Source organism: Coturnix japonica, unplaced genomic scaffold (assembly GCF_054131305.1).
Source record: "Coturnix japonica strain WE unplaced genomic scaffold, WE-NBRP24 Scf103, whole genome shotgun sequence".
Lineage (NCBI taxonomy): Eukaryota > Metazoa > Chordata > Aves > Galliformes > Phasianidae > Coturnix > Coturnix japonica.
Window position 1 is genome coordinate 110,591 of NW_028189006.1, and position 11,986 is coordinate 122,576.

The 11,986-nt window shown below is 62.5% G+C and overlaps 1 protein-coding gene across 1 annotated transcript; it reads left to right on the forward strand.

Annotated features, from left to right (window-relative positions):
• Window positions 1–108: 108 nt before the first annotated feature.
• LOC146751290 (sodium/calcium exchanger 2-like) lies at window positions 109–10,710 on the forward strand. Its single transcript, XM_085534872.1, is given in 10 exon segments — window positions 109–206; window positions 3,185–3,485; window positions 4,131–5,586; window positions 6,514–6,617; window positions 6,710–6,727; window positions 6,926–7,047; window positions 7,316–7,415; window positions 8,366–8,641; window positions 10,307–10,396; window positions 10,399–10,710. Coding segments are annotated over 9 exon segments (2,745 nt in total). The 5' UTR covers window positions 109–206; window positions 3,185–3,190; the 3' UTR covers window positions 10,683–10,710.
• Window positions 10,711–11,986: the final 1,276 nt, after the last annotated feature.

An 11,986-nucleotide genomic window follows, 5' to 3' on the forward strand; every position in this document is an offset into this window, starting at 1 on the left:
CGCGCGGCGCTGCCGTTTGCAGCGGGGGAAGCCGGGGGGGGGGGAAATGGAGGCGGGGCTCTCCGGTACCCCCCCCCCCCCCTTTTCTCGTCCCCCCCCCTCGGCTTTGCCTCCGCCCCCCCCGCCCCCCCCCCCCGCCCGCGCCATGGAGCGGTAACGGAGCGGGGAAGGAGCCGGGAAGGAGCGGGGACGGACGGCGCTGAGAGGTGGGAATGGGAGCGGGGGGGGGGGGGGCATTTGGGGGGGGGTCTCTATGGGGTGGGGGCACCCACGGGGGGGGGGCTGTGGGGATGGGGAACCCCGGGGGATTCTCGGGGATGGGAACAGGTGGTGGGCGGGGGGGGGTGGAGGGATGAGGGATTGGAGGGGGGGGGAACGGGGTCGGGGGGAGGATGGGGATGAAGATGAGGATGAGGATGGGACGGGGCTGAGGGGGAGGGATGGGGTCGGTGATGAGGGTCCCTGCGACCCCCCCCCTTCAATGGCCCCACCCGGGGGTCTCTGGGATCGGGGCTGGCAGCATCAGGTGCCCCCCCCCCGCTGCTCTTCCTCCTCCTCCTCCTCCTCCATCTCCCCCCCCCCATCTCTCATTCCCCAGCAGCTCCCGGCTCTGTCCCCATTGAGGGGTCGGGCAACCGACCCCAGTCCTGAGCTCAACCCCAACCCCAACCCCAACCCCAATGCATTGAACCCCAAACCCCACCAACCCCAAAGCTGGGAACCCCAAATCCAACCCCAGTGCACTGAACCCCAAACCCCACCAACCCCAAAGCTGGGAACCCCAAATCCAACCCCAACCCCATGAACCCCAACCCCAAACTCAACCGAACCCCAAACCCAACCCCAATGCAGTGAACCCCTAATCCAACCCCAATGCATTGAACCCCAAATCCAACCCCAATGCAGTGAACCCCTAATCCAACCCCAACCCAACCAAACCCCAAACTCAATGAACCCCAAACCCAAGCCGTACCAACCCTAAATCCAAGTGACCCCAGATTCAACCCTAGATTTGATCCTAACCCCAACCCAACCGACCCCAAACTCAACCCCAACCCAACCCCAACACAACCAACCCCAAACCCAACCCAACCCCAAACTCAACCCCAGATTCGACCCTAACCCCAGCCCCAACCCCAACCCAGACCCAAACCCAACCCCAAGCAACCCCAGCCCCAACCCCAACCCCAACCCAACCAAACCCGACCCTAACCCTAAACCCAACTCTAACCCCAAACCCAACCCCAACCCAACTCTAACCCCAACCCAACCCCAACCTGAACCCCAACCCAACCCCAACCCAGACCCAACCCCAACCCCAACCAACCCCAACCCAACCCCAACCCCAGCCCCAACCCCAACCCAACCCAACCTAACCCTACCCCCAACTCTAACCCCAACCAACCCCAACCCAACCAACCCCCAAACCCAACCCAGACCCAAACCCAACCCCAAACCCAACCCCAACCAACCCCAACCCCAACCCAGACCCAACTCTAACCCAACCCCAACCCCAACCCAACCCAACGTAACCCTAGACCCACCTCTCTCCTGTCCCCCCGCTGGGGCCGTGGGTCGGGGTCGTAGCGTTGCCCCCATGGCCGCTCCCTGTGCCCCCTCCCACCCCGTCGTGCTTTTCCCCCCCGGACGCTTTAATTGCTGTTTCACCCAGACGCTGTTAATGAGCCGATTAAATTAATTACAGCTGTGTTTGCGCCGCTCAGAGCGGAGGCGACGGCTCCACGGCCCCGGAATGAGGGGGGGGGGGGGGGGTACATTGACATGGGGGCAATGGGGATGGGATGGAGGGATGGGGCAGTGGGGTGAGATGTGGGGCGGAGATGTGGGGCTGGGAGGATAAGGATGTGGGGGGAATGGGGAGCGAGGTCTGGGGATGGGGGTGATGGATGGAGGAGTGGGGCTGGAGCGATGGGGGGATTGTGGGGCAGAGCTGGGTGTGGGGCTCATGGTGTGGGTCTCATGGTGTGGGACTCACTGTGGGGGTCTCACTGTGGGGGTCTCACTGTGGGGGTCTCACTGTGGGGGTCTCACTGTGGGGTCCCCTCTGGTCCCCCCTTCCCGCTCCATCCCCCGTCTCCGAGCCGTTCCCATCCCCCGATTGCCATGGGAACTACGCGGTTGCCGGGCGGAGCCTCGCGCGCCCACGCATCCCTGCACCCCCGGAGCCGTGGGCGGTTCCAATGGGGCCCGCCCCACTGCTCTGCGCCCCATAGCTGTGGGTCCCAGCCCCATAGCGTCATCTCCAGCCCCATTGCATCGCCTCCATCCTCACTGCATCGTCCCCAGCCCCACTGCGTTGCCCCCAGTGCCACTTAATCACCCCCAGCCCCATGGTGTCGTCCCCAGCCCCACTGCTCTGCGCCCCATAGCTGTGGGTTCCAGCCCCATAGCGTCGTCTCCAGCCCCATTGCATCACCTCCATCCTCACTGCATCGTCCCCAGCCCCACTGCGTTGCCCCCAGTGCCACTGAATCACCCCCAGCCCCATGGTGTCGTCCCCAGCCCCACTGCTTTGTGCCCCATAGCTGTGGGTCCCAGCCCTATAGCATCGTCTCCGGCCCCATTGCATCGCCTCCATCCTCACTGCATCGTCCCCAGCCCCACTGCATTGCCCCCAGTGCCACTGAATCACCCCCAGCCCCATGGTGTCGTCCCCAGCCCCACTGCATCGTCCCCAGCCCCACTGCATCATCCCCAGCCCCACTGCTTTGCGCCCCATAGCTGTGGGTCCCAGCCCCATTGCATCGCCTCCATCCTCACTGCATTGTCCCCAGCCGCACTGCATTGCCCCCAACCCAGAGCTTTGCCCCCAGCCCTGATCCCAAACCCACTGCAATGGCCTCAACCCACTGCCCCCCAACCCCGCTGCCCCCAACCCCATTACATCAATCCCAGCCCCACTGCATCGATCCCAATCCAACGCATAGACCACAACCAACTGCACTGACCCCAGCCCAAAACATTGACCCCAACCCATTCCATTGCCCCCAACCCACTGCACTGACCCCAACTCATTACAATGACCCCAACTCATTCCATTGCCCCCAACCCAACGCATTGACTTCAACCCATTCCATTGCCCCCAACCCATTTCCCCCAACCCACCATCACTCTCCATCAGCCCCCTCCCCCACCCCTCTGACCCCTCCCTCCCCCCATACAGGCCGTCATGGCGGCGTGGCGGGCGGCGCTGGCGGCCCTGTTGCTGCTGGCCGAGCCGTGCGCCCCGGAGCCGACATGGGAAGTCAATGGGACGTGCCAGGGCTCCAACCGCTGCCAGCCCGGCGTCCTGCTGCCCGTCTGGCAGCCCGACGACCCTTCATTCGGTGACAAGGCGGCGCGCGCCGTCGTCTACTTCGTGGCCATGATGTACATGTTCCTGGGCGTCTCCATCATCGCCGACCGCTTCATGGCCTCCATCGAGGTCATCACCTCCAAGGAGAAGGAGATCACCATCACCAAAGGTGTGGAGACCTGGGTACAAGGACAGGGGGCTGCTGGGGAGGGTCCAAAGGGGGCCATGGAGATGGTCAGGGGGCTGCAGCACCTCCTGTGTGGGGACAGGCTGAGGGAGATGGGCTTGTTCAGCATAAACAAGGTTATGGGGCGACCCCATTGCAGCCTAAAGCAACTCCATCTCCGTCATCCATTCATCTCCATCACCCTTCATCTCCATCACCCTTCATCTCCATCACCCTTCATCTCCATCGTCCTTCATCTCCATCGTCCTTCATCTCCATCGTCCTTCATCTCCATCGTCGTTCATCTCCATCACTCTCCATCTCCATCGTCCTTCATCTCCATCGTCCTTCATCTCCATCACCCTTCATCTCCATCGTCCTTCAGCTCCATCGTCCTCTGGCACCCTTCAGTTCCATCATCCTCCAGCTCCATCATCCTTCATCTCCATTGTCCTTCAGCTCCATCACCCTTCATCTCCATCGTCCTTCAGCTCCATCGTCCTCCGGTACCCTTCAGTTCCATCATCCTCCAGCTCCATCGTCCTTCAGCCCCATCACCCTTCAGCTCCATCACCCTTCAGCTCCATCATCCTTGAGGTCCCTTCCAACCCGGCTCATTGATTCTGTGCTTGATTCTGTGCTTCAAAGCCAACGGTGAGACCAGCATTGGCACCGTGCGCATCTGGAACGAGACAGTGTCCAACCTGACCCTGATGGCTTTGGGTTCATCGGCTCCGGAGATCCTGCTGTCGGTGATCGAAGTGTGCGGCCACAACTTCCAGGCAGGAGAATTGGGTCCGGGTACCATCGTGGGCAGCGCCGCCTTCAACATGTTTGTGGTCATCGCCGTCTGCGTCTACGTGATCCCCAGCGGGGAGAGCCGGCGCATCAAACACCTCCGTGTCTTCTTCGTGACGGCGGCGTGGAGCATCTTCGCCTACATCTGGCTCTACCTCATCCTGGCCGTCATCTCCCCCGGCGTGGTGCAGGTGTGGGAAGCTCTGCTCACCCTCATCTTCTTCCCGGTCTGCGTGGTCTTCGCGTGGGCGGCCGACAAGAGGCTGCTGTTCTATAAGTACGTCTACAAGCGCTACCGCGCCGACCCGCGGAGCGGCATCATCATCGGCACCGAGGCCGAGTTACCCAAAGGCATCGAGATGGACGGCGGCTTCCAGCCCCCCGAGCGCCGCGAGGCCGAAGGCTCCTCCGGCCCCACGCCTTCCCCTGCCCTCCAAGCTGGATCCGAGGAGAAGGAGCTGGACGAGAGCCGGCGGGAGGTGATCCAGATCCTGAAGGACCTGAAGCAGAAATACCCCGAGCGCGAGCTGGAGCAGCTGGTGGACATGGCCAACTACTACGCCCTGCTGCACCAGCAGAAGAGCCGGGCCTTCTACCGCATCCAGGCCACCAGGATGATGACGGGAGCCGGGAACGTGCTGAAGAAGCACGTGGCCGAGTTCTCCAAGCGCTCGTCGGCGCTGCTGGAGGTGCCGTCGGACGCCGAGGAGGAGACGTGCAGCCGCATCTTCTTCGAGCCGTGTCTCTATCATTGCCTGGAGAACTGCGGCGCCGTCACGCTGTCGGTGGCGTGTCAGCACGGAGCCGAGCTCAATCACACCTTCTACGTGGACTACAAGACGGAGGACGGCTCGGCCAAGGCGGGCTCGGATTATGAGTACAGCGAGGGGACGCTGATCTTCAAACCCGGGGAGACGCAGAAGGAGCTGAAGATCGGCATCATCGACGACGACATCTTCGAGGAGGACGAGCACTTCTTCGTGCGGCTGCTCAACCTGCGCGTGGGCGACGCCGAGGGGATGTTCGAGGCCGACTCGGCCGAGCACCCCAAGGGTCGCCTGGTGGCGCCGCTGGTGGCCACCGTCACCATCTTGGATGACGACCACGCCGGGATCTTCTCCTTCCAGGAGCGCGTGGTGCACGTCAGCGAGTGCCAGGGCGCCGTGGAGGTGACGGTGGTGAGAAGCTCCGGAGCGCGAGGGACCGTGATGCTGCCGTACAGAACCGTGGAGGGGACGGCACGAGGAGGAGGGGTGGACTATGAGGATGCGTGTGGGGAGCTGGAGTTCCGCAATGATGAGACCGCGTGAGGACGGGGGGAGAGGGATAAAGGGATGGAGGGGTGGGGAAGGGATGGAGGGATGGGTGGGTGGAGGGAGGGAGGGATGGAGGGGTGGGGGGATGGATGGATGGAGGGATGGAGGGATGGATGGATGATGGATGGATGGATGGATGGATGGATGGAGGGATGGAGGGATGGATGGAGGGATGGAGGGATGGATGGATGATGGATGGATGGATGGATGGATGGAGGGATGGAGGGATGGATGGAGGGATGGATGGATGGATGGATGGATGGATGGATGGATGGATGGATGGAGGGATGGAGGGATGGAGGGATGGATGGAGGGAGGGAGGGATGGAGGGAGGGAGGGATGGAGGGATGGATGGATGGATGGATGGATGGATGGATGGATGGATGGATGGATGGAGGGATGGAGGGATGGATGGATGGATGGAGGGATGGATGGATGGATGGATGGATGGATGGATGGATGGAGGGATGGATGGAGGGATGGATGGATGGATGGATGGAGGGATGGATGGATGGATGGATGGATGGATGGATGGATGGATGGATGGATGGATGGAGGGATGGAGGGAGGGATGGATGGATGGATGGATGGATGGATGGATGGATGGATGGATGGATGGAGGGATGGAGGGATGGATGGATGGATGGATGGATGGATGGAGGGAGGGATGGATGGATGGAGGGATGGAGGGATGGATGGATGGAGGGATGGATGGATGGAGGGATGGAGGGATGGATGGATGGAGGGATGGATGGATGGATGGATGGATGGATGGAGGGAGGGATGGATGGATGGAGGGATGGATGGAGGGATGGATGGATGGAGGTATGGATGGAGGGATGGAGGTACAGAAGGATGGTGAGGATCCTCCCTGCTCATCCCTGGAGGTGACACCCCCCCCACATCCCCACCCCCAGGAAGACGCTGCAGGTGAAGATTGTGGACGATGAGGAGTACGAGAAGAGGGACAACTTCTTCATCGAGCTGGGGCCGCCGCGCTGGCTGAAACGGGGCATCTCGGGTAGGGGGGATATGGGGGGGGGACATGGGGGGGTCATGGGGAGGGTCACAGGGGGACACGCAGCCTCTCACCGCCTCCTGTCCCCTCTGCAGCCCTTCTGCTGAACCAAGGTAGGAGCCTTCCTCCCTCCTCCTCCTCCTCCTCCTCCTCCTCCTCCTTGGCTGGGTGAGGCCCATAGGAGGGCGGGTGCCCTGTCCCCATATCCCAATGCCACCCCTATGTCCCCATATCCCAATGCCACCCCCATGTCCCCATACCCCAATGCCACCCCCCATGTCCCTATACCACCCCCACGCCGTGCCGTGCAGCCGAGGACCGCGTGCTGTCGGCGGAGGAGGAGGAGGCGCGACGCATCGCAGAGATGGGGAAACCCATCCTGGGGGAGAACTGCCGCCTGGAGGTCGTCATCGAGGAGAGCTACGACTTCAAGGCATGGGGACAAGGGGACAAGGGGGGACAAGGGGACAAGGGGACAAGGGGACAAGGGGGGATATGGGGACAAGGGAGGCTGCAGGGTGTGGGGACGTGGGGGGACAGTGTGGGGATATAGGGACAATGGGGACATCATGGCGACAAGGGGGACTATGAGGATGTGGGGACAATGGGGACATGGGGACTATGGGGGACTATGGGGGACAATAGGGGACAAAGGAGGACAATGGGGACTAATGGGGCCAATGGGGCCAACGGTCCCACAGAACACGGTGGACAAACTGATCAAGAAGACCAACCTGGCCACCGTCATCGGGACACACTCATGGAGGGAGCAGTTCCTGGAGGCCATCACCGTCAGCGCCGGTGCGGAACCCGACCGTGGGGACAGCAAATATGGGGACAGCCATCATGGGGGGCATCTATCATGGGGGACCCAACCATGGGGACAGCCATCATGGGGGGCATCTATCATGGGGGGACCCAACCATGGGGACAGCCATCATGGGGGGCATCCATCATGGGGGGACCCAACCATGGGGACATCTATCATGGGGGTCATCCATCATGGGGGGACCCAACCATGGGGACAGCCATCATGGGGGGCATCCATCATGGGGGACCCAACCATGGGGACAGCCATCATGGGGGGACCCAACCATGGGGACAGCCATCATGGGGGGACCCAACCATGGGGACACTCAAGCATGGGGGACACCCCATCCCTACACCCTGGTGATGCTCTATGATCAATAGGGCCCCTTTGGGGTCACCCCATGCCCATCCCTACACCCCGGTGATGCTCTATAGTCAATGGGGCCCCTTTGGGGTCACCCCATGCCCATCCCAACACCCCGGTGATGCTCTATAGTCAATGGGGTCCCTTTGGGGTCACCCCATGCCCATCCCTACACCCTGGTGATGCTCTATGGTCAATGGGGTCCCTTTGGGGTCACCCCATGCCCATCCCTACACCCTGGTGATGCTCTATGATCAATGGGGCCCCTTTGGGTTCACCCCACACCCCATCCCTACACCCTGGTGATGCTCTATAGTCAATGGGGCCCCTTTGGGGTCACCCCATGCCCATCCCAACACCCTGGTGATGCTCTGTAGTCAATGGGGTCCCTTTGGGGTCACTCCATGCCCATCCCAACACCCTGGTCTTGCTCTGTACTCAATGGACTCTGTAGTCAATAGGGCCCCTTTGGGTTCACCCCATGCCCATCCCAACACCCCGGTGATGCCCTGTAGTCAATGGGGTCCCTTTGGGGTCACCCCACCCCCCCCAGCTCTGACTCAGCCTTCCTCCCCAGGTGAGGAGGAGGAGGATGAGGACGGCCGCGAGGAGCGCCTGCCGTCATGCTTCGACTACGTGATGCATTTCCTGACCGTGTTCTGGAAGGTTCTGTTTGCCTGCGTCCCCCCCACCGAGTACTGCAACGGCTGGGCCTGTTTCGGGGTCTCCATCCTCCTCATCGGGGTCCTCACGGCGCTCATCGGGGACCTGGCCGCCCATTTTGGCTGCACCGTCGGCCTCAAGGACTCGGTCAACGCCGTCGTCTTCGTGGCGCTCGGCACCTCCATCCCCGGTGTGTGGGGCCAGGGGGGTCGTGGGGTGATGGGGGGGTTATGGGGGTGAGGGGGGCAATGGGGCCACTGGGACAATGGAAACACAATGGGGGTGGTGGGGGTGAGGGGGCCATTGGGACAATGGGGATGTAATGGGGGCAATAGGGGGCAGTGGGGGTGAAGGGGGTTGTGGAGGTGAAGGGGGTGATGGGGGCAATGGGGGTTATGGGGGTGATGGGGCCATTGGGACAATGGGGACACAATGGGGGCAATAGGGGGCAGTGGGGGTGAAGGGGGTTATGGAGGTGAAGGGGGTGATGGGGGCAATGGGGGTGATGGGGGTGATGGGATAATGGGGACACAATGGGGGCAATAGGGGCAATAGGGGGCGGTGGGGGCGATGGGGGTGATGAGGCCATTGGGATAATGGGGACACATCGGGGGTAATGGGGGCACTGGGGACACAACGGGGGCATTAGGGGCAATTGGGGCAGAGGGGGCAATAGGGGTGATGGGGACAATGGGGACGGGCACTTGTCCCCATTCATGCCAATGTTCCCATGTCCCCATCCACCCCCATCCACCCCAATATCCCCATCCATCCCATTGCCCCCATCCACCCCAATGTCCCCATATCCCCATCCATCCCATTGCCCCCATCCATCCCCATCCACCCCAACATCCCCATATCCCCATCCACCCCAACATCTTCATCCACCCCAATATCCCCATATCCCCATCCATCCCAACACCCCCATCCACCTCCATCCACCCCAACGCCCCCATATCCCCATCTACCCCAATATCCCCATCCACCCCAATGTCCCCATATCCCCATCCACCCCAATGTCCCATCCATCCCAACATCCCCATCCACCCCCATCCACCCCAATGTCCCCATCCACCCCAATGTCCCCATATCCCCATCCACCCCAATGTCCCCATCCATCCCAACACCCCCATATCCCCATCCATCCCATTGCCCCCATCCACCCCAATGTCCCCATCCACCCCAATGTCCCCATCCACCCCAACCCCCCATATCCCCATCCATCCCAATCCCCCCATCCACCTCAACGCCCCCATCCACCCCAATGTCCCCATATCCCCATCCATCCCAATATCCCCATCCACCCCCATCCATCCATTGTCCCCATCCACCCCAACACCCCCATATCTCCATCCACCCCAACGCCCCCTTATCCCCATCCACCCCATTGTCCCCATATCCCCATCCATCCCAACATCCCCATCCACCCCAACGCCCCCATATCCCCATCCACCCCAATGTCCCCATATCCCCATCCACCCCAACACCCCCATATCCCCATCCATCCCATTGTCCCCATATCCCCGTCCACCCCAATGTCCCCATATCCCCATCCACCCCAACACCCCCATATCCCCATCCACCCCAACGCCCCCATATCCCCATCCACCCCAATATCCCCATATCCCCATCCACCCCAATGTCCCCATATCCCCATCCATCCCAACACCCCCATCCATCCCAACACCCCCATGTCCCCATCCACCCCAATGTCCCCATGTCGTCCTCCACCCCCATCCACCTCCATCCACCCCAACCCCCCCATCCACCCCAACGTCCCCATCCACCCCAAGTCCCCATCCACCCCAACACCCCCCACCCCTCCACCCCCCCCCCACCCCCCTTCCCCCCGCAGACACGTTTGCCAGCAAGGTGGCGGCCCTCCAGGACCATTGCGCCGACGCGTCCATCGGGAACGTGACGGGATCCAACGCCGTCAACGTCTTTTGGGGCTGGGGGTGGCCTGGTCGGTGGCCGCCATTTATTGGGCAGCCCAAGGCCGGGACTTCGAGGTGCAGACGGGGACTTTGGCCTTTTCTGTCACCCTCTTCACCATCTTCGCCTTCGTGTGTATCAGTGTCCTCATGTACCGACGGCGGCCCCACATCGGGGGGGAGCTGGGGGGGCCGCGCACCCCCAAAGTGCTGACGGCCGCCCTGTTCCTCGGCCTTTGGCTGCTCTACATCCTGTTCGCCAGCCTGGAGGCGTATTGTCACATCAGGGGGTTCTGAGGGGGGAACGGGGGGTGGGGGGGTGGGGGGACCCCATAAGGACATGGGGGGTGTGGGGACCCCATAAGGACATGGGGGGTGGGGGGACCCCATAAGGACATGGGGGGTGTGGGGGACCCCATAAGGACATGGGGGGTGGGGGGACCCCATAAGGACATGGGGGATGTAGGGACCCCATAAGGACATGGGGGGTGTAGGGACCCCAAGGGGACGTGGGGGACATGGGGGACCCCATAAGGACATGGGGGGTGTGGGGACCCCATAAGGACATGGGGGGTGGGGGGACCCCAAGGGGACATGGGGGTGTGGGGACCCCAAGGGGACATGGGGGGTGTAGGGACCCCATAAGGACATGGGGGGTCTGGGGACCCCATAAGGACATGGGGGGTGTGGGGACCCCAAGGGGACATGGGGGATGTAGGGACCCCATAAGGACATGGGGGGTGTGGGGACCCCATAAGGACATGGGGGGTCTGGGGACCCCAAGGGGACATGGGGGATATGGGGACCCCAAGGGGACATAGGGACCCAAGAGGACATGGGGGGACATGGGGGACATTGGGGACCCCAAGAGGACATGGGGACCCTATGGAGACCCCCATGGGGGGACATGGGGACCCCAAGAGGACATGGGGGGACATGGGGAACATAGGGGACTACAAGAGGACATGGGGGACATTGGGACCCCATAAGGACATGGGGGACATTGGGACCCCATAAGGACACGGGGGACATGGGGACCCCAAGAAGACATGGGAGGTGCAGGGGAGCGTGGGTCCCCACATCCCTTTAGGGTCTCCCTGCCCCCCCTCCCCCTGACCCCATAGAGGCCCCACGTCCCTTTGGGGTCCCCCTGCCCCCCAGGACCCTATACAGCCCCCATAGGGCCCCCTCAGGGTCTTCCTGTCACCCCATGGCCCCATAGGATCCCCTTGGGGTCCCCTTGCCCCCCCCATAAGGTCACCCTTTCCCCTCTCCTCACCCCCCCCAACACCCCCCATCCCCTCAGGACCCCCAAAGTCCCCTCTATGTCCCCCCCCCCCCAACAAGGGACCCCCACAACGGGGCAGGGATGGATTGGGGTGGGTTTGGGGTCGGGTTTAGGGTCGGGTTTGGGGTCAGGGTTTGGGGTTTTAGGGGGTGGGATTTGGGGTGTGTGTGGGGGGGGTGTGGGGGGGTCACTTTTCGATGCTCGGATTCGTTTTAATTGCGGTTGTTGTTTTTTAATGGCGCCCCCCCCCCCCCCGGAGCTCCGCTGTGACCCCCAGATTTGGGGGGGGGGCGGATTTGGGGGCGTCGCTGTG